The following is a 24,077-nucleotide window of genomic DNA, read 5'->3' as shown; positions in this document are numbered from 1 at the left end:
TGATATAAATTCACAATTTCAGCTGGATTTGGTTGACATGAGTGCTTACAGCGTGGAAAACAATAACATGAAATTTATGTTAACATGCATAGATGTATTAAGCAAATACGCATGGATTCGCGTGCTGAGAAATAAAAGCGCTATAGAGGTAAAGCGAGCATTTGAAGACATTAAAAGAAGGAAGAACACCACAAAAAGTCCAAATGGACAAGGGGAAGGAGTTTTTTAATTCACATTTTGAAATGTTGATGAAGAAGTACAACATAAAACATTTTGCTACAGGAAATGATGTCAAAGCGAGTATCGTTGAGAGGTTTAATAAAACAATTAAATCACGAATGTGGAGGTATCTGACAGCAGCCAACACCCACCGCTATGTTGAGGTTATTCAAGATTTAGTTCGTGGGTACAACCATAGCTACCATCGGTCTATTAAGATGAAGCCTGCTGACGTTTGTGAAGAAAATGTTAGATTAGTTCTCAAGAACCTGTATGGCACAACATTAACGAGAAATGGTAATCAAAGCTACAAGTTCCAGGTTGGGGATACAGTGAGACTCTCAAAGCTGAGAGGTGCGTTTACAAAAGGCTATGAAAAAGGGTACACAGATGAATATTTTACAATAACAGAATGCATTCCTCGGGTACCTCCTGTATATAGAATAAAAGATTACGATGGTGATGTGATAGTTGGGACCTTTTATGAACAGGAATTGCTGAAAATAATCGTGGCCAAGGATAAAACTTTTAAAGTGGAAGCAGTTTTGAATGAGAAAGTACAGAAAGGGAGGAAAATGTGTCTTGTGAAGTGGCTAGGTTGGCCTGAGAAATTCAACAGCTGGATACCATCGGAACAAGTGGTTGACCTAGAAACTGGATAAAACTCCAGGATTTACAGGATCACGTCATTTACATTGACTGCGATCAGCATGGGTGACGGTGGCTTCTACATAACGCTGCCCAGTAACTCATCGAGACATGTCTATCCAAGCAACACGAGTTCGTGCTATACCACTACATTTGCCAAAGGTATAGATTTGAAAGGCGATTGGGAAGTATCTTTGATAGAGTTCCAATACCCGCATACGTGGAATACTTTTACACGGGGCGAAAACGCATTTGAACTACTTGACTTGAAAAACGACAAAACTTGGAAATATGAACTCGACACCGGTTATTACAGCAGCATATTAAAACTAGTGATAGAGCTCAACAGTCATATAAAAACACATGGTTTATCGGTGGGGTACGATGAATTTAAAAATAGAGTGTTTCTAAAAGGTGAGACCCAGTTTAGTTTGAAATTTAGTGCAAAACTGGAACAGATATTGGGGTTAAAACCAGGCGAGCGGTGGTCTGCCACATGGTACGGAACATACCCCACAGATATTCTGGCGGGGTTTAACACCCTATACATCTACACAGATATAATTGATTATCAATGTGTTGGTGACAGTCATGTCCCACTGCTGCGAACTGTACATATTACAGGGAGAAAGAATGAAGTTGTCACAGTGACGTACGACAAGCCACACTACGTACCTCTTAGTAAGAGGCAATTTGATGAGATCTGTATTGAAGTAAAATCTGATCAAAACCAGCTGGTTTCATTTGTAGTGGGGAAGGTGATTGCAAAATTACACTTCAGACCCGTCAAACAATCTTTTAGAGTTTAAGATGCAGCCGCAGAAGCTCTATGATGATCCTCAAAGGTATGTTGAATACTACACAACACAGGCCGGTAACGGTTTACCAGGGTATCATGGTAGCTCAGCAATGTATGGGGCCGGTCTAGGGGGCCTTTTCCGAGGGCTTTTCCGGATGGCAATACCTTTGTTGAAGCGCGGGTTCTCCATAGCAAAACCTCATCTGAAGAGTGCGGCTAGGAATATAGTCGGCGATGTTGTCAACAGTGTTATGTCACGACAAACAAAACAGCAGGATGGTTCTGGATTAATGGTTATGTCTCGAGGTGTTAGAAAGAGACCACCTGGTAGGCGGAGCCTACCCAAGAGTAAAAAACGCAAGAATGAGACAAAAACAAGAGCCAAGGTTAAAAGAGGACATACACCCCGGAGGACGCTCAAAGGGAACACGACAAATCTGATTAAGAATATATTTTAGAGAGATGGCACTCCAACACCGTATGTCTGGCGAATGTATGAAGACAGAGTTGGATTTATTCACAGTTCCATTCACACAGACATCTATCGAGAAAAATACATACGTTGAAATACCGACCCTATCAGCAATATCTGACGCAGCCCCTCTGGAGTTCTTTATTGCCGGGAATGGCGAAGACTACGTTGATCTAAACAATACTTTGCTGTACCTACGTGTAAAAGTCACTAAACCGGACGGAACCAATATTGATGCCGGAGCCCGTGTTGGGGTTATCAACTATCCGATAGCCACCCTATTTTCACAAGTGGATGTCTCCTTGGGTGATCGTTTAATTAGCCAGAGTAGCAACACATACCCCTACAGAGCCATTATAGAGAGCATTCTGAATTATGGATGTGATACATTAAAGACACAGTTTTCAGCTGGGTTGTTTTACAAGGATGCCGCAGGTCACATGGATGTTACGGACCCTGCAGGCGAGAACGATGGACTTACGAAAAGGGCAGCCTATTCGGTGGATAGCACAACATTTGAAATGATCGGCCCTGTTCATAGCGATATCTTCTTTCAAGAGAAACTTATGTTAAACGGCGTTGACATAAAGGTTAGGATGGTGCGCGGTAAAGATGAGTTCTGCCTTATGGGGGTCGGGGATGTGCGTTATCGTTTGCATATACTATCCGCATCACTATTTGTCAAGAAAGTGTCTGTTTCGCCAGCCGTGAAACTTGGACACGCTCAAGCGCTACTCTCAACCAATGCCAAGTACCCAATTGAAAGAGTGTGTATGAAGACATTTAGTTTACCGGCTGGGGGTCGTGTTTGTAACCAGGAAAACCTATTTTTAGGACCTCTGCCAAAATGTATTGTAATCGGATTGGTGGACAATGACAGTTTTACCGGAAGTTACACAAAGAATCCATTTAATTTCAAACATTATAATTTGGAGTTTATGGCTATGTATGTGGATGGTCAGCAATTTCCTAGCAAACCATTCCAACCAAATTACACAACAGGGTCAGCAGTGCGTGAATTTTACCAATTGGCCTTAGCTTCAGGAAAACACCTAAAGGACCAAGCCTTGGCTATTGACAGGTCGGACTTCTTACACGGCTATGCCCTTTATGCATTCAACTGCGCACCAGACGAGGAATGTGGTCAGCACATATCCTTGATCAAGTCAGGGAATGTACGACTTGAGATGAGGTTCAGACAACCACTACCCCACACAATTAATTTAGTTGTTTATTCAATCTTTGACTCCATTATCGAAGTGTCAAACCGGCGACAAGTCATGGTTGACTACTATTAGGAGAACTGTGTGGAAATGAATACCGCAGAGTTGACCAGTGTGGTGAACCAATTTTCATCTAGGACCCATTTCTATGGTGTGCTGGCAAGTGACCAACTACCTAGGGTGCCTGTCCGAGATGTTGCATCAATGATGATTGTTAATACACACCCAAGCAATCAACCTGGGGAGCACTGGGTGGCTATTTACATAACGGATGATGGCATTGGAAGGTTTTATGACAGTTTTGGAAACCCCCCGGATTATACATATTTTCCCAAGTCAATCAAGGCCTTTCTGAAAACCTGTGAGAATGTGGAATACAGTTCAAAACAAGTACAGGACCTGATTTCAACCACGTGTGGACAGCATTGTTTGTTCTTTCTCTTTCTAATGACAAAAGGTCTGAGTTATAATGATTTTATGTCTTTTTATGCTGATGATTTATGAGAAAATGATGCCCTAGTCTCAAAGTTTGTAGCTAAGATGTACCAGAGTAAGCGTGATAAGCAAATGTTTAATTGCATACAACATGCTCAATCTTGTGAAACGTTTAATTTGTGCCATGGTTGTTGAAGAAATAGAAAAGCCAATCATGTGTATGTCAAATTTATTATTAAAAAATAAAAACATTTGTAAAACCACATCAATGTTTACATATTATTTTTCATACAACATTTATTCAAGATAAAACAAACATACAATGTATCACAAATAAAATAAAAACATTAAAATGGAAGCCATTTTGCGGGGTCCGTGGTATGAGGTTCAAAGAAAGCTTTGGTTGTTTGAAAACCAGTTGCTGGTGGTGTGGCTAAATCATCCATTGTGTCACCAGACTTTTGTTTATACAAATTGATTTTACGTCTTACATGCGCATTTGGAATAGTTGTAAAAGGCATGTTGAGACATGCCATGGCCTCTAAAAACACACCCCACCCCAACGGTCTTCTATCGTCAGCAATTTTATTGGTAGCTGTCACGCTTTTAACAAGATCCAATAGGTGCGAGCCCTTGATTATCTCTCCTTTGAAAACAAATTCACCATTTGAATTCCATGAAGTCAAATCTTTAGACCTGTGCATTCTATTAAGAATATATTCAACATTCTTTCTACGCTTCACAGGCACATTATCCAAAATTTCATCAACAAGGTCAACATTTCGGTCAACAGTTTGCTTATTCTCAGTCACGTTTACTACATCAGACCCGGTCTCAGACCCGGGTAGACTTAAAGTCAGGGTGTTTGTATCAAGCTCACCCTGGCGCACAACAGTCAAAAATCTTTGTAAAATGGCAGAGTATCTTTTAGCTTTCTCATGTAAATCCATATCAGGCTTCAACAGTATATTGCGAATCGATGAGTCCAAATCATTCTCAACAGATTGTCTTACATCGGTGCTAGTCGTTTTGGATTCCCGCAGTTTTTCCAACTGATGTTGTGGCACCAGAAACATTTTCTGAGCATGCTCCATGTTGTTTAACCCTGTCTCGATGCAATTAGACTGGTTAAGAATGGAACTGCAACGCTTAGTAACGGCAGTAGAAAACCTCCAGATTGGTTGATGGTTTTTCTTTTCCGTGCAACTGAAGTGTTCTTTCTAGACATGTATATAATTTTGGCTTTTTGTCTCTTTACTTTTCGGAGCTGCGACTCGGTTAAGGGTATATTACCGCGCCTTAGATTAAGCGCTATTTCACAGAGTGATAGAATGAGGTCGGTGGATGCTGATTCTAAAATAACTTTTCGTTGACTTGCCGGGGCCTTAAATATCATTTTCAAAAGTGGTAAATTTCTACGAATGCGTTTAGACATGATCAAACTTTCTTAGGAACGTACACGACAGGCCAATCCCCTGAAAATAACCCTGTTCTCAGACGGTAGTCTTCTGGTTTTGTAGCTTTAAAGTCAATAAGTAAATAACCAAAAGGCGGATGTGTTGCATCTTTAAAACTCTCCATGAAGAATCGAGAAAGACCGGGGTATATCTGTCTGCCTAAAATACTAATCTGCTGATTGTCACGGGGGTTTTTAAACAAGATGAGGTAGTTTGTGTTCAAGTTAATAGTTCTACTAGATTTGCCTTTAACAAACATGTTTTGGACGAGGTAAATTGCACTCAGGTTACGATGGTGTGAATATTGTGTGAAAACTCTCTCCATCTCCAAACTCTCTGATGCACTTTTCATTAAATCGTCAATGATTAAAAGGTTGTTTTTCTGAATCGGTAGCAGATTGTCATCACACAGCGATGTTGGTAGACCTTCTATAAAATGTATCTCCCTTACTTTCAACAGTTCGTCATACAGCGGTTGCCAACATGAATAAACCCAGACGATATTTTGAATTTCTTTGGAGAATACAACCTCTGCATTATCCAACAACATCTTCACAAAATATGTTTTACCAGAGTTACTGGGGCCACTAATGACACAGCTGAACGGGTGTTGTAGTCGCGGGTCAAAACCGCTATCCATCCTAGACTGTGGTTTAGTACCCGTAAGGCCTTGTGCTGTAATCAGGGAGCAGTACACGCTTGTTGTACACAACTCTGAAACGCTTAGACACTACTCGGTTTTTCAACGTGAATGTTCTTTTATCTCTAGCAATTGTGTCTGCATTAGCAAGGACATGATCATCATCACCGCCCTCACCCCGTACAAAGTTGTCAACCAGTCGTGTCAGCGTCTCCAAATTAACAATGGTTGTGTTGTAGCTGTTGAGCGTAATGCCTTTTGCTTTGAGACAGGTCAGACCTTTAACGGTTTTGTAACCATATGTCTTTGGCCCACCACTAACAAATTGAGCTATGCTGTCACCATCCGGTAACTCATCGGTCAAGTCACCCAAGAACGGGCCCAGTGGGGGGACCCAATCCCCATGGCGTGTGACAAAGATCACGGAATCAGTGTCTGTGTAGAGTACACGTCTATCCAACTTTTCCAAGAGTGAATACAACTCGAGTCTAGCATAAGCTGTTGTGAACGCGGCAATAAATATGTTGCCGTTACGTGGTTTGATTGGTGTCTGTTTTGTGTAACGCCACTGTACCATCGCAACAGTGTCTGAGATGAACGAGAAATAACCAACATCTATTTCACTGGAAAAAAGGTAGTGGCTAAACTCCTCCGGATCTGTAATTAACATTGTGTTCATAAGGTTAGTCCGCTCACCCATCTTACCCCAAAGACTATTCATTGCCAATTTAGCTAAAGATCGCCTAGCACTGTTTACAACAATGTTTTCCTTGTCAAGCTGCACACCCTCCTTTTCATGATATTCACGGATATACCGGTCTTTAGCCTCATCGTCAACCACAGATGGTGGGAAGCCACTAGCTTCCTGCTTGTGCTTCAGGAATGTTCTCATGTAATCTGCAAAAAGATCATCTGATGTCCTGGTGAAATCCCAGACATCAAATATTTCCACAATGCGATAACCTTTCTCAACAGCTTTAACCAGCTCAATAGAAACCCAGGTACCGGTTAAAGATCTTTCTGAATCAGTGTGTGAACAATCAGTTACCTGGTTTTCAGACTCTGCACATAATCTACACAATGGAAAGAACAGCTTACCGCCAACCCTGTGTGGTAAAACGGGGTGATAAAGGCCTTTCGGTGGACACACTGTAGCCTTAACAATACCAAAGTAAGTGTCTAGGGGTTTGAAATCTCGAAAGATTATGTCTGGATGCCCAATCGGATAAGTCTTTGTCTTGTTGCAGAATGGGTAAAGACTACAGACATCGTTATACTGAATAGTCTCCCCTTCTCGAGCCGTAAACTTCAGATGAATCGCATTAGTACGACCACCAAAAAGAGCATCCCGAGGGTCAAGGCGCTCTGGAGAACCAAAGGTCTTCAAGAAAGCTTTGACATCTGCGGATGTGTTTTTAAGCCGGTTCCACTCACACTCCCATATGTATTGAACATGTACGTTGTGTTGTTCTTTCAAAGCCTCTAGCTTTGTCAACCATTGCTGGTGCATCAACCCATACTGAATCTTTGTCATTGGATTGATGCTGGTTGAACAATGACACTTTGGGTGACCGTGCCAGAAACAACCTAGAAATTCATAGACCGTGCTAAAACCATCACGTTCAGCATAACCATCAACGTAGTAGGGACCGATTTTCACTTCACCCCTGTTCAGGGCGTGCTGTATTGATATATTCTTATCGGAGGCCACATATTCAAGCCACTGTATTGAGCTGTTTGAGAATGTCTTCTGACAACGGTTGTAGTTGTCTGAGGGGACCAATGCAATGGTGTCCTTGGTGAGGAATCTGTTGCAAAAGACTTTCATGCAAGCCGAAGCAATCGTAATTGACCGGAATGGGTCAACACCGCCACACTCCAGGAACTCTAGTCTGTAGCGCATACAACCCTCTCTCAAGATGACCACATCATTCACGCAGTAAGCCTTTATTTCATCCTGCATGACAAAGGGGTCTGCGGAAACAAGTGCATACCATTGCAAAAACTCATCTTTTTCTTTAGCCATCATGGTATTCACGCCATAGTAATGCGGTTCCGGATGGGGGCCAACATAGTTCTCATTCTCCTTGATGTTAAATTTGTAAGGAAAGTAGCCTTTTTTCGAATCCTTAAAACCCATAGCACGTGGCAAGGCTGACAGCTTCATAGGTAGAAAGCAATGACTATCAATGTATCTCTGATTGAATGTGCTGTCTGTAAAAATCATGAGCTTGCTACCATTAGCAATAAGTGTCGTGCCAATACCATTGTTAGCAAGGTACTGCATCAAGATGTAACCATCGAAACCTTTAGAGTTGTGTGCTATAAATGTGTAGTCATTATATTTCGGTTGCCTAAACTTTTGAAAAAAAGCAGTGACACAACCTTCTCCGGCTGAACACCACATCTTGTTATCAAAGCTTATTGCACACACAAAATTTGCAGTGTGTACACCATTCACCGGATTGGCAATAGTCTCAAAATCATAAAATATGTAGCGCTCACTGGGGTCCTCGGGCTTGGAGGGTTTTATAAAGCACTGATGATTCATTTCAAAAGCCAGATCCACATTACAATTGGGGCACATGTTAGCAATGCACCGGTGTGCTTTATAGTTGGTAATACTGACATTGTAATAGCGACCACAATCGACACAGTATTTCTTCTGGTCACACCTGCTAACCCAACGATCCACACTTTTGTGGTGCTTCAAACGTTTATGCTGGCTATAACAAAAATCTGAATAACATATCCTTTTACAGTCAGGGCACTGCTTTGTGTTACGGGGTTGGGTATGACAATCTTCATGAAGACAGACACTACAGCTATGTTTACAACCATGATCACCACGTGTGTTGAAACCGGTATAGCACCAGTCACAAACATAAGACACACCCAGAAAACCCTTCAGATTCATGATACCGTAGAAATGGTTATCGTGTAAGTACATAAAGACAGTTCTAGGGTGGGTTTCCTTGCTGTTTTGAAACTTGGTAAAGTGACCATCCCGTGTTCGGTGAAAGACAACAATTTTACACCCTGTAATTTCTTCAAACCGAACAATATCTGTGAATGACACACATTCATCTAACGCTAAACCAGCCCCCTTATGTAGCTCACGACCACTAACCAGGGCCTCGGGATATGTGTACTGGGGGTTCAACATACCCATCAAACAAACAGAAAAACACGTAGAATCATTATTCACAGCCACATATAAATGTCTTCTTTTTTTATTGATAATCTGATCTATCAACAATGTTTGAGCTTTACGTCGCGGGGCACCACCCTCACGGTTTTTGACAATTTGTACCACCAGTTCTAGTGATTCATCAATCATAATCTCGGCATTACTCTGCATAACACTTTCAAGTAAATTACCAAACGTGCATTCATTATATTCATCCGCTCTCATGGTGACATGTATGGGGTCTATCAGAGATTCACCAATCAACTCAATCTGCAGACGATCACCAGGCCCGTGTAGAAAAGTCTGAGGCTCTAACAATCAAAGTATCCAAGCCTGCCATAATACTTGCGTAGAATGTGCCAAAATCACCAACTTCACCAGTATTTTGTAAATTTATCAACTGTCGTAATTCAACATTGTCAAACGCATTACGCTGTATAACTCTAACATTGCCATCACTGCACTGAGTTTGCATCAGAGAGCTCGAAGGAGTGTCAACTAGATCGTGTGAAAAATGGGGGCTACTAAGCTCGGTTAACAAGCCTTGTATCTGAGGATTATTGTGCGCATCGCTGTGTAACAAAGTAACGGTTGGTTCATTTGTATTTTGGGGTGTGGTCGATTGATTATGTGTAGAGGTTGTTGGCTGTTCCGTGTCTGGTCTGTTGTTAGCATTATCTTTCGTCATTTCTCTGGTTTAACGTGTAAATAACAATCCACTTTTCAGATTTAAATATTCTAACTCAAACATACATTCACATACAGCGCAGTTTTGAAGAGTTGGCTGTATTACCTTCTGCTTTCAAGCCTGAAAGAAAACAAAAATCCCCTCACGCTGTGCAGCCACAAGGAAGGGTGTCCGTAACTGAACCCATTGTGGTAATGTACTTTGTATCATCACCCTGGCTGTCCTCAATCTGTTGGAATATAGAATGTTGTACCAAGGGTCAGTATGCATAGTCATAATTGTTAATAACACTTTAGAACAAGACTAAAAATGTCTGTAAATAATTAAACTTACACAAAGTATCTGCTCAGGTTGTGTAAGATCACAGTCTGACCGCCCAGTCCAACTGACGCAGATGCCGGTCACTTGAACTAAATACAAATAGGATTAACAAGCGTATACAGGTAATTAAAGCTGATTAACAATAATGTCAAAAGTCTACTTACCAAGATTTGGAGGTCCAAACATGTGTTTACCAAACACGGTCGGTGTTCAATTCCGCTCAACCTAAACCGGAGATTTAAACAGGCAATATGAAAGACAGCTAAAAATGAATGGATTGCGCAATCGTAAAATGTATTTACAAATTCTTAAAAAGTTGCATCACAATTCAAATAAATTACTTCAAATAAAATAACTTGTACTTACAACAGAAACGATATAAACAACAGCTGCCTTTTGTGGATGCTGCGGGGTTTAATTTCGGTCTTCACATCGCAGCCGGGGCGCCTCCACCAAGTCACGCCTCTTAACTTTGTCATTGGTTACATGTCATCGTTCTTCACGTTAGATTCAAATTGTGTTAGAACTATTCATGCTGCAATGATAAAAATTCAGGATAAAACTTAACTATTTAGTTCTGATTATTGTAGCCGTTTGGCAACCAAATATATTGATACACCCTTTCTGGTAGAACCACCGTTCTCGTTAATTTTTGCGGCTCAGCCGTGACATCACGTCATATAATTGTATATATTAAGGATAAACTCATCTGCTTACATATAAACGCTTGCTATTGTCACCATATCGATATTACTCAGTTCAACATTTAACAAACACAGGACCATAATGCAGCAATACAAAATCAGGTTTCACGAGTTGTTCATTAAGAGAATGCACCACATCTTCACCCGGAAGTGACAGCATAATCCCATACGAACACAAATACTATAGTATTTTTTTTTAACCAACGTTTGCCTATTATTAAACATTTCTACCAATGTGTAGAAAACAATCTTGCGTTGATCTCTGTTGTACAATTTCAAAAGACGCCTTTACGAATGTTTTAATTACCTGAAATAACCTATCCTTACCTGTCAACGATTCCCCGTTGTTCATGCAAATTTATACGCGACCTTGCTGGTAACTTTGTAACGTTTTGCCATATAATGCAACTTAGAAGTTAATGCTGACTTAACAATTTTCATTACAAAACTCAACATTGCTCATACATACACTTGTTTTTATTTATAACAATATTTTAAAAAACCCCAACCACGACACAATCTACCTTTGCGAAATGTGTGGTTGGCCCTGGGCCATGGATGCTCCTTCAAAATAAAAGCATTGCTCATGCGATGTTAATTTGCTGTAATTCTGTGTTGGACTACAAACCGTGAGACACGGGATGGTTTCTAACCTGCATATACTACAGTTTGTATTAGTGGTTATTTAGGGACCATTACTACTGGGCAGATATAACCTTGAAACCCATCTCTTGTTAAAATGAATGTTGGGCTGAAAACTATCCGAACTCGTAAGTCCCGTCCCACCCCCTTCTTTATATCTTACAGAAAAACACGTCTCTCACATGTAACTCTGTGTTTGTGGAAAAACACCATGTTACAACCACATTGCAAAACATGGAAGTTTACATCTGTACCACAAGGCATTGGAACCCTGGCCCCCCTTTTGTTTAACACCAAACACCATACCGCAGACACAACACTTATTTACTGCCTGGGAATTTAACATTCCGGAACCCTAAACCCCATTTGTTAATCATCAAACATAGCCCACCTGTTATAACACTAGTCTGGTTTGCTCATCAGGCGTTGTAAAACATCAAACACTAATCATAAATCACAAAGTCACCGGACATGCATACGTCACTCCTGAAGCCCCACCCTAACATACGTCATACCGGAAGTCCCACCCTAACATACGTCATACCGGAAGTCCCACCCTAACATACGTCATACAGGAAGTCCCACCCTAACATACGTCATACCGGAAGTCCCACCCATGCAAACCGGATGTCCCGCCCACCTGTCACATCAATATGGAAGTCCCGGCCCCTAGGGCCATAAATCACCATTCTGACACAATATACCCTACACTAACTACTGTCGGAGTCCAAGGTACCGGAAAAGTCTACAGCGTTGTCAGCCATGGCGTCACACAGCCAGGCCTCAAACTTGTGGAGTTCAAGCTTTGGTTGGTTTTATTCTTGAGACACGTTTCGTTCATTCTTCTGATTGCTTGATAGTCACAGGCGGTATGTCTGTTTTTATGCTGGGTTGAGGACTGTTGTAGCTTAAGGCGGGGCTTCAGGGTCTTATGTCAGTCAAAAAGTCTTCAGTCGCAATCTAACCTGCTGACATTTTCCAGAAATAGTTCCAGTCTAACAGAGTCGTACTGTTTCATTCCTTCAACAACTTTAAACAGTACAGCTACCATATTATGCGTCCCCTGTATTGGCCCCAAATAAATTACTTTCCAAAAGGTGTTCCTTAAACTGGCATTAAAGACCATTTGATCAGTCACACTGGCTTAAACTCTTGACCTTCGGGTAATTCATAAAATGCAACCTCCGTTATCTCAGGGTTAAAAATGTATCCACCAATCTGCCCGTCATCCAACTTCCATTCCTTGCCAACATTTCCCGGTGTAGTTGATGGAACTGGGATAAACTCAGCATCAGTTTCTTCGGTATTGCCATGCTGATTGCATCTCTGCTGTCTATTTGCAATCTCTTGCCGACTTGCTGAGCAGCGGATAAGCTTTTAGCTTTCAATGGTGTTTCATTGTTAAACATCAAACATCTTGCACCTGTTATAACACTCATCCAGAATGCTCATCAGTCATTGTAAAACATCAAACATGGACACATCAATGCAAACATAAATTACAAATTCACCGGACATGCATACGTCATACCAGAAGTCCAGCCCTAACACACGTCATAAAGGAAGTCCATACGTCACACTGGAAGTCACACCCTGCAAACTGGATGTCCCACCCACCTGTCAAATCAATGTGGAAGCCTCACACATCAGGGGCTAAATCACCAAAGTGACACAATATACCCTACATGTACTACTTTTCTGCATCCGTTTTTGATAGTAAGATTCAGATTTTTGTGATGTTTCGAGGATGAAAATAAGCAACTATTGAGACATATTTTATATATTCATCAAAGGACAGGTCAGGGTCAAGGGTAATGCAGAGGTTTCTTACAGTTTGTTGGGATATGACCATGCAGCCGTCGAGGTTCACAGTGAGATCTGACAACAAAGCTCTTTGTTTCTTGGGTCCTAAAATTAGTATTTCAGTTTGAGTTTAAAGAGTTTAAGTTCTCTGTCATCCACTTAATATCTGAAACGCATGCTTCCAAAGTAACACATTTTGGGGCTTCTCCATGCTTCATTTAAATATATAACTGTGTGTCATCAGTATAACAGTGAAAATTGGCATTGAGATCCGGATTACATCACCCAGAGGCAGCATATATAGTGAGAACAATAATGGGCCCAGAACCGACCCTTGAGGAACACCAAAACATACCTTTGATTTGTCAGAGGATATGCCATCCACACATACAAACTGATATCTTTCAGATAAATAAGATTTAAACCAGGCTAGAACAAAACATTCCGGGCTAAGCACCTGCCCCCAGGGGAGACTTCTTTGGCACACATTTTTCAAGCGAGGTAAAGTTAGTTTTATATGGACATTCAGTGGAAAGATTGTATGGGTACCATAATATCCATAGATTGCAGCCCATCCTCCCCAGAGTCCAAATATAACACTTTTGTTTTCATGGCACACTTTTCTTAGACGCTATTGAATTTCTATGGCTGAACTCTAAATATTTTTGAAAATCTAAAAGCCGTAGATTGTAGCCCATCCTCCGCCGAATCAGAATATACTACTTTTGTAGTCATGGCACATTTTTGTAGAAGCTATTGAATTTCTAAGGCTATAATCAAAAACTTTTTAAAGATTTTCAGAAAGCTAAAAGCCATAGATTGTAGCCCATCATCCCCTGAGTCAGAATATACTACTTTTGTAATCATGGCACACTTTTCGTAGATGCTTTAGAATTTCTAAGGCTAAACTCAAAAACTTTTTTTTGACTTTTCATTTAAACTAAAAGCCGTAGATTGTAGCACATCCGGGATATAGCACTTTTGTTGCCATGGCACACTTTTCGTAGACCCTATTGAATTTGTAAGGCTAAACTCAAAAATTTGCAAAACATTTTCAGAAAACTAAAAACCATACATTGTAGCCCATCCTCCCCCATGTCGTAATATAGCACTTTTGTTGTCATTCCACACATTTTGTAGACACAATTGAATTTCTTATTTTTTACTAAAAGCCGTAGATTGTAGCGCATCCTCCCGAGTCGGAATATAGCACTTTTGTTGCCATGGCACACTTAGACACTATTGAATTGTTAAGGTCCTAATCACATAATCACATTTTGGAAAATTATTTTATTCCTACACTTTTCGTTGTTCTTACTTAGTTGGTTTTGTCGGGCGTATATGAATGTCCACTGATAATGTCCATTATAAAACTAACTTTATCTCGCTTATGGATTTGTTGTGATGCCACGTGTTGTTCTAACCACCATCTTACCGGTTGTTAATATATTAGGCCTACAATCTGAAATATTCCCAAACAACAGAAGATTATTTATTTTTGGCACCAAATCATCCCTAGTCTCTATCTCATTGTCCTCTGGGTTCATTTTCTTAATAGATCCTCTTCCTCTCCTTAACAGCAAGCCCTACTCCACACAATTATTTTGCAGTGGGCTCTACGTCGCATAATGTTTCTGACTGGTTAATTTGCTGTTCAGAGTACCAGCACAGCTAGTATCGTTTCCCCGACCCGCACATTTTGTTACTTTATTGGGTTGTGGCTATTACATTCGTTAGCCATCACGGAATTGGGATGTTTTAAGAATACTCACTTTTAATAAATTGGGATGAGTGTGAAGCAAGAACAGAACAATGTGTTGTATAGTTTGATTGAACTGTAAAACTTTATTGTCTTAAAATAGCAAAAGGTAGTGGAAGATGGGCTGTACAAGTGCTTTTATAAAGCCCTTTTTACATCAGCAGGTTTCACCAAGAGCTTTTACAAAACACCCAGCCTTAAACTTCAAAGAGCAAGCATTAACATGGTTGATGCAGAGTGGCTAGGAAATTTTCCTTAAGAGTAAAAGAGTTAAAACTGGAAGAAACCTATTATGTAGCTTTCTTTATTCACTTATCAAAGGTTTTTGATACAGTTAATCATTCCATCTTGCTAAAGAAACTGACCTCATTAGGGCTGGCCATTGTTTATGCAATAGATTAAAAGTCTCACCCATCAGCTTGAGTTCTATCACGGACAATTGAAACCATACGTTTTTTCATCAAACATGAATTTCCATTGCCAAGGATGACAGTTTTTCCAGCAAACAAGATGAAGACAGTTTTGAGGTGTGCAACTTCTCATCCAAGGCATTTTCCACCCACGTGGTCGCTGTAATAGTATTGTGTCCAGGGGAAAAATATGTTTAATAGGCTACTTTTAGTAACTATATATTAACTCATAACTTTTAGCAAGACAAAACAGTTTTAGGTGAATGGGCCTCATTCACCAATATCTTCCTAAGTTGTTTCTTAAATTTGTTCTTGAGAAAAGTCCTAATAAAAGTTATTTAACCACAGAAAGGTTTGCACCTATGTTCTTATAATGATGACCCAGTGCCATTGGAAGCCATGCATGCCGATGTCATCACACTACCTCCACCGTGTTTTACAGATAATGTCGTCCCAAGCCTTCTCCATACTTTTTTCTTCCCATCATTCTGGTACAGGTTGATTTATTCTGTAGTTTACTCTGTTCTGCTGTTCCAGAACTGAGCTGTTTTTTGTTAGATGTTTTTTGGCAAAATCTGGCCTTTCTATTCTTGAGAATTATGAATGGTTTGCACCGTGTAACCTCTGTACTGCACTTTAAGCCCCTATTAATTATTTAACCGTAACTTGAATATATATGGGTAAACAGCCGAAATAACAAAACTTTTGTCGGTGTCCTTTTATTTCTGGACCTAACCATATGACCTCTGGTGTTTGCTGCATGCTATCAGGTAAGTAACCCTTCATGGCCTAATTTCAACACTCCCTACCTCTGTTCATTGAAAGTAGACACTGTGAAATTAACATCTGACATTGAGGAAATAAAGTTATAAACACTGTTTGAGCTAAATGTGAGGAAATTGTTGAGTCACTCGAACGTAGATGTTCTAAAAATGCGTTCTAATGATACGTTCTAATCATACCAGTGTGATCTTAAACTTCAGGGACCACTTTAGCCTGATCACACCGGTGTGATCGTATGTGTCAAAGGGTTAAACCCCAGTAGAGCGATGCAAAATTATAATGAAATAAAAATGGTGATATGAAATATTACAAAATCATGGAGAAGGAGCACTTCAACATGACCTTATTAGTGCATCTCAATCTAGTTTGATTTCTCTCAGGAACTAATTAATGTATTACTCACCTTCCGATCGACCTAAAAGAGAATATTTTCCAGTTTAATATTGGTTTCGGGAGATTAAAAAGACTATACCTTTTGTCCTGGTGGCCCCTCAGGTCCCTAAAAAGAAAGACAAAAAGAAGTCAAAATGTTCAATAATATGATTTCCTCATATAAGCTTCTGGTTTTCAAACCATATTATAATACAGTTGTAGCAGGTTTCTTATGACTAGGTAGCTTTAATTAATGACCAAATGTATCCCTACGTACGACATAGGAAGAATGGTGTTGGCAAAACATCCTGACATCCTAGATACAGTGGGGAGAACAAGTATTTGATACACTACCGATTTTGCAGGTTTTCCTACTTACAAAGCATGTAGAATTCTGTAATTTTCTATCATAGGTACACTTCAACTGTGAGAGACGGAATCTAAAACAAAAATCCAGAATATCACATTTTATGATTTTTAAATAATGAATTTGCATTTTATTGCATGACATAAGTATTTGATCTCCTACCAACCAAGAATTCCGTCTCTCACAGACATGTCAGTTTTTCTTTAAGAAGCCCTCCTGTTCTCCCCTCATTACCTGTATTAACTGCACCTGTTTGAACTTGTTAGCTGTGTAAAAGACACCTGTCCACACATTCAATCAAACAGACTCCAACCTCTCCACAATGGCCAAGACCAGAGAGCTGTGTAAGGACATCAGGGATAAAATTGTAGAACTGCACAAGGCTGGGATGGGCTACAGGACAATAGACAAGCAACTTGGTAAGAAAGCAACAACTGTTGGCGCAATTATTTGAAAATGGAAGTTCAAGATGGCGGTCAATCTCCCTCGGTCTGGGGCTCCATGCAAGATCTCACCTCGTGGGGCATCAATGATCATGAGGAAGGTGAGGGATCAACCCAGAACTACACGGCAGGACCTGGTCAATGACCTGAAGAGAGCTGGGACCACAGTCTCAAAGAAAACCATTAGTAACACACTACGCCGTCATGGATTCAAATCCTGCAGCGCATGCAAGGTCCCCCTGCTCAAGCCAGCGCATGTCCAGGCCCATCTGAAGTTTGCCAATGACCATCTGGATGATCCAGAGAAGGAATGGGAGAAGGTCATGTGGTCTGATGAGACAAAAATAGAGCTTTTTGGTCTAAACTCCACTCGCCGTGTTTGGAGGAAGAAGAAGGATGAGTACAACACCATCCCAACCATGAAGCATAGAGGTGGAAACATCATTCTTTGGGGATGCTTTTCTGCAAAGGGGACAGGACGACTACACCGTATTGAGGGGAGGATGGATGGGGCCATGTATCGCGAGATCTTGGCCAACAACCTCCTTCCCTCAGTAAGAGCTTTGAAGATGGGTCGTGGCTGGGAATTGCTTAAAAATCATACAATGTGATTTTTTTTGATTTTTTGATTCCGTCACTGTTGAAGAGAACCTATGATAAAAATAACAGCTTTGTAAGTGGGAAAACCTGCAAAATCAGCAGTGTATCAAATACTTGTTCTCCCCACTGTATGTAATAGCATGGGGCTGTTTCCAAAAAGATTATTAGCCTGGCTGCAGCTGAGACCAATTAAAGCCAAAAAGTATATTGAATGAACACACCGCCTTTGGTGCTGCTAATTTGATGCCAGCATTGCAGCCTACATTCCATTGTTGGCTTACTTCCGATGCTAAGTAGGGTTCTAATAGATCCCTGGTTGAGAGAACAAGTTCTTTCTTGTTTTAATAAGTGATTAAAACAGTACTGACTCACATTTGCAAGGCTCTGGATATCTTTATATCCTTTTCCATCTTTATAAAGTTCCATTACCTTGTTATGCAGGTCTTTTGACAGTTCTGGGAAGACAGTTTTTCCCATGGCTCAGTATCTAGCTTGCTCAGTGCATGCACGTGCATGCCAGTATTATTTATTCTTGCCCTCTATGTTACCGGCAAAATATTAGAATATGTTTATGAGCAATAACTGAAAGGGCCGCAATGCATGTAAACATATTGTCACCATTTGGCACTGCCTGTACTAAACAGCCAGTCAGGAGCTGCTGCTAATATACTGATGTGGAAAGAGGGTTTCTCTTGGTCAGAAATGTTTCTCCTTCTGTCAGAGAAGTAGGGAGTAGGGAATTGGACACAGCATGATGTAATGTTATTTGAACCCAAGCAATGCTGCAAAAGGATTTCTTTCTTCACTTCATCCATCAATACATGCTGGGTTGACATATTTTATGCGTTATTATGAGGAACTAAATGCCATATTTGCTAAACACTAAAACCAGTATCCAAATGCTGTTAAATGCTACAGTTTGCCTCCATAATAGTTTTCAACAGTGACAGTTAGGGTTTCAGGAATACCCGGTTGTCATTCACTACTGTTGTCAGTTATTCCAATAAAAAATGTAATGAATAAGATGATCCTTCAATAAATGACAGCATTTATATACCAAATTACTTTGACAAAATACTCTGAAAGATAAGAACGTCTAGTAAATAGGATAAAATATGCCAAAGTTGAATGTATTACCATAACTGGAAAACCATCTTTGTTACAGAAAACGTGACAAGGCATAAAACAAAATATAGCTTACCATTTGCCCATGCTCCCCTGGAGTCCCAGGATCTCCCTGTGGAAATATTAAATACTTGATGAGTAGAACTGAGATAATACTGTATGAAAGGTTTGTTCTGCTTCAAAGGCTTTAAATCATATTTGTAATTAATCTTCGGGGACAACATGATAAAATTAAAGTGTAAGTATGGTAGGCATTTGGTAGAATACATTTTTCAAATCAAATGATGCATTAAGAGCTAAGCAGTCAGCTGGGCTGTTCCTAGAGACCATCATCTCCCACAGGCAGCTCAATGAAAAACAAGTCCTTGATGTTGCACCATTAACTCTGGAGATTCAACACATATTTGTTACTTACCATAAAATTCTGAACTCAAAGATTGAAGACTTTCTCTATGTACACAAAAGGCCTATTTCTCTCACAAATGTTTCACAAATCTGTCTAAATCTGTTAGTGAACACTACACCTTTGCCGAGATAATCCATCCACTTCACAGGTGTGGCATATCAAGATGCTGATTAAACAGCATGATTCTTGCACTGATGTGCCTAAGGCTGGCCACAATAAAAGGCCACTCTAAAATGTGCAGTTTCACTGTAATGGGGGAGTCTGGGGGGGTCCGGGAGTTCCGAAAACCAGTCAGCATCTGGTGTGACCACCATTTGCCTCACGCAGTGCAACACATCCCCTTTGCATACAGTTGAACAGGTTGTTGATGGTGGCCTGTGGAATGTTGGTCCACTCCTCTTCAATGGCTGTGCGAAGTTGCTGGATATTGGCAGGACCTGGAACACGCTGTTGTATACGCCGATCCAGAGCATCCCGGTGAGTATGCTGACCATGCAAGAACTGGGATGTTTTCAGCTTCCAGGAATTGTGTACAGATCCTTGCAACATGGGGCCATGCATTATCATGCTGCAACAAGAGGTGATGGTTGTGGATGAATGGCACAACAATGGGCCTCAGGATCTCATCACATTTTCTCTGTGCATTAAAAATGCCATGAATAAAATGACCTGTGTTCGTTGTCCATAACACACGCCTGCCCATACCATAACCCCACCACCACCATGGGCCACTCGATCCACAACGTTGACATCAGCAAACCGCTGACCCACACGACGCCATACAGTCTGCCTTCTGCAACTGGGATTCATCCGTGAATAGAACACCTATCCAAAGTGCCAGACATCATCGAATGTGAGCATTTGCCTACTCATGTCGGTTACGACGACAAACTGCAGTCAGGTCGAGACCCTGATGAGCGTGCAGATGAGCTTCCCTGAGACAGTTTCTGACAGTTTGTGCAAACCGATTGTTGCAGCAGCTGTCCGGGTGGCTGGTCTCAGATGATCTTGGAGGTGAAGATGCTGGATGTGGAGGTCCTGGGCTGGTGTGGTTACACATGGTCTGCGGTTGTGTGGCCGGTTGGATGTACTGCCAAATTCTCTGAAACGCCTTTGGAGATGGCTTATGGTAGAGAAATTAACATTCAATTCACGGGCAACAGCCCTGGTGGACATTCCTGTAGTCAGCAGGCCAATTACACGCTGCCTAAAACTTGCGACATCTGTGGCATTGTGCTGTGTGATGGAACTGTACATTTTAGAGTGGCCTTTTATTGTGGCCAGCCTAAGGCACACCTGTGCAATATTAATGCTGTCTAATCAGCATCTTGATACAGCAACAAACAAACTTACCTTTGTCTTTGTTCTTATGTACCACACCACTCCATGATATTTAAACATGAGCGCATGCATGCCAGAGGCTGCAGTTACCTTCTCAGTACTTTTCCTTGCAAGTCACTGTATAACTGACTAAAACACAATATCAGTGTCAACAAAATACAGTTCAGTGTTTCAACACACTCTCTACTCAACTAGAATGGAACTTCCATACCAATAGAAAGGTTCACACAATAAAGTTGGGACTGGGGCATGTTTTCCACTGTGTTGCATCACCACTTCTTTTAACAATACTCTGTAAGCGTTTGGGAACTGAGGAGACAAATTGCAGTGGTTTTGAAATGTATTCCCGTTTTTGGCCTTTTTAGCACACAGACTATTTTACTACGAAGCCATGCTGTTGTAATAAGAGCAGAATGTGTTTTGGCATTGTCTTGCTGAAATAATCAAAGTCTTTCCTGAAAAATACATAATCTGGATGGCCATATATGTTGCTCCAAAACCTGTATATATTGTACAGCATTAATGGTCCCTTCACAGATGTGCACTAATGCACCCCCATACCATCATGGGTTGTATTGTATCCATAAGTATATACACTAATAGTGTACTCACCGGCAGCCCTGGCACTCCCCGGGGTCCATCCTTGCCTGTGTCACCTGGTGGCCCTCTGGGCCCGGGGGGACCTGGGGGCCCCGGAGGCCCTGGTGGACCTGCTGAACCCTGATCACCCTGTAGAGAAACATAAGTATAACATTAAAATGCCACAATTCAGCCTTATAGATGAATAACTTCAGTAGGCCAACCATTTAAAAATAACAGAGAAATTAGTCATAGGTTACATATGTCTGACATAGTGTCAAGTAATTTCTATATTGAGTATTGCTAATTTGTATTTAATTGTTTAATTACACAATTTCTAGTGAAGACTAGTAACGGCAATTTATAATTCAACAATAAACTTTGACAAGGGTATAATTTTTTAATAGGATGAATATAAAATACAAACTAATCATATAAATGCATTTTTCAGATTATTTTAATGTCAATGTATAAAGATCAACAAAGTCTGTCTCAAGGTTGGCATGCAAACTGAGGAATGAACAGGTAGAACGTAATTGGCCCTTTATGGAAAAAGACAAGCAAGGATAACCACTACCTTAATAAGCCTCCGCTTTATGAGCTGCTGGTCAGCAGAAAGAAAGCCATGATTGATCTTAGGGAAGACCATCTGAGCGAATAGGTGCATGAAATCAAAAGGTTGAACGTCAGAGGTGAGAGAGGTTGAAGGAGGATGAGGTCCCAGAAGAAAAGAAGGAAGGAAGCAAAGAGCAAAACATTGATTAGATGTTGCATCACAAGACCTAATTCAGCGCCTTCATGATAGGGAGAAATTCACCCTTTTCCACTTTGATAGCTTTGAACATTTTGGAGCCAGAGCCCAAAATTACCAGCTCACCCCACTCGGCTTAACTTACTGGGCTCACAGATCCAAGGAAAATAGGGACTCCTCTGTCCAGGCGCTGTCATGCTAAGTCGGACCCCTGAGGTACACACACAGACAGCTGCATGGCTATAAAGTACTTAGTTTTTTTAGGTGGGCAAGGTCTGGCAGTGTCCATTTTTACTCTAGAACAGTGTTTCTCAATAGGGGTGTTCAGAGGACGATGGGGGGTGCTGGAATCAATATTTTGGAAAGGGGTGCTTTGAGGAGCCCTTGGGTGGCGTTTGTTTTTTAGGTGAGTTTACACCCTAGATTCACAACAATATGAGTTTAAAGTTTCAACTACTTGCAAAAAACTGTGGTCTGCAACATTAAAACCTGCCAGTTTTATACCACTGCAACTGGAAGTGACAGGTGTATTGTAACTCTTCTTCTCTTCTGTGTTTCTGTCAGCTTCTTGTGGCGCAGCTCCGTGCTGCCTTCACGGCAACAGGACATCAGAGTAACGTCTATAAAATGTCACCAACATTGCATTAACTGTGTTAACTCTGGAAAATGTATGCTCTCTTTCTTGGTATTACCCGTGGAAGAATTTCTTTCTCTTAAAAGCGTTCATTTCTCTGAGGGATACACTGTGAACACCATGTTATTGCAGTGGTTACACAATTACAAGAGGGACATTCCACTGTTGGACTTCCTCTGAAAGCAACTTAGTGTACTGCATTCAGACGCACATTAAAACACTATTGAGGACAAGTGGCTTTGTTGACATGACTGCAATACAACCAAGTGCAGGGCTCTCACTACCTTTCAAAGGTTTTAACTTATTTCCAATAAAATGGAATCCTTCTGCTTTTACCCATTGATAAAGTGCCAGCTTGTTTTCCGTTGGAACAATTCATAAGAATGCTTATTGTTTGGCATTTGGCTGACATTGGCTGTTGTTTAATTAAGATTTGAATGTCAAATTGCTAGCTGTTTCTGATTGGCTGCTGTTTGTTTCACTGTGAAACTAATACATCTGTTGTTTTGTAATAATAATCATAATCATTACCATCATAATAATAATTAATATTCAGGGCAATTAGCCAACATCTTATTTGATGGGGGGCGGTAAGGGACCAGGATAATGGATAGGGGGGCGCTGTCCCAAAAAAGGTTGAGAACCACTGCAAGAATGATCCATTACTATAAATACAGAAATATTGGAGTTTAATGTTTGCAATTTTAATACAGAAAACAGATATTGTACTTCACATTATTTTGTTGCTTCCATCCATTCAGCCTCAATGGAAATGAACCAGAACCATGTCTTGTTTAAACAAATTATCACTTTGTTCAACTGCAGATAACTGGGTTAAAAACAACCTTTGGTTTCAATGTAGCCCTAGCATCTTGAAAATGTTTTGGTAAAATGGTATTTGTTGTCAATTATGATAAATTAGATACTCCTCTACCTGGCTCTGGTCTATCAAGGAGCCAGCTGTAAGGGCATGACAATGATGCATTCCTTCTTAATGTGTTTTGTCCAGGGGTCAGACTGGGCAGCTAGGCAACACCACACAAACCATGACAGTCAGGATCTGATTGTTGTGCAAAGCGTGTTGCGAAACCAGACAACCCTTAAAAGAACAAACAGGACAAGATGGCACAACACACACAAAAAATCTCCAGACACAATACAATCAGTTTAGACTACAACATTTGTCATGAAAATGATTTTAATTGAAAAATATTTATATAATTTCTATTTTAATTGCCTCCCAAAAACAATTAGTTTTTCTGATTA

The 24,077-nt window shown here is 40.6% G+C and overlaps 1 protein-coding gene across 11 annotated transcripts in view; it reads right to left on the bottom strand.

Moving 5' to 3' along the window:
* Window positions 1-24,077, bottom strand: part of LOC105008546 (collagen alpha-1(XXV) chain) — a 388,822-nt gene that overhangs the window by 198,768 nt on the left and 165,977 nt on the right. For all 11 annotated transcript variants that reach the window (XM_020044365.2, XM_020044363.2, XM_020044369.2 and 8 more), the window contains 4 exons: window positions 22,004-22,075; window positions 21,460-21,576; window positions 19,177-19,212; window positions 16,666-16,692 (listed from right to left, as the gene is read on the bottom strand). In XM_020044365.2, the coding sequence (XP_019899924.1) occupies window positions 16,666-16,692; window positions 19,177-19,212; window positions 21,460-21,576; window positions 22,004-22,075 (252 nt within the window). The remainder of the gene's footprint in view (window positions 1-16,665; window positions 16,693-19,176; window positions 19,213-21,459; window positions 21,577-22,003; window positions 22,076-24,077) is intronic.

This window comes from Esox lucius, chromosome 24, assembly GCF_011004845.1.
Source record: "Esox lucius isolate fEsoLuc1 chromosome 24, fEsoLuc1.pri, whole genome shotgun sequence".
Lineage (NCBI taxonomy): Eukaryota > Metazoa > Chordata > Actinopteri > Esociformes > Esocidae > Esox > Esox lucius.
The sequence above is the reverse complement of the archived record's forward strand: the minus strand, read 5'-3'. Positions and strand labels throughout refer to the sequence as shown.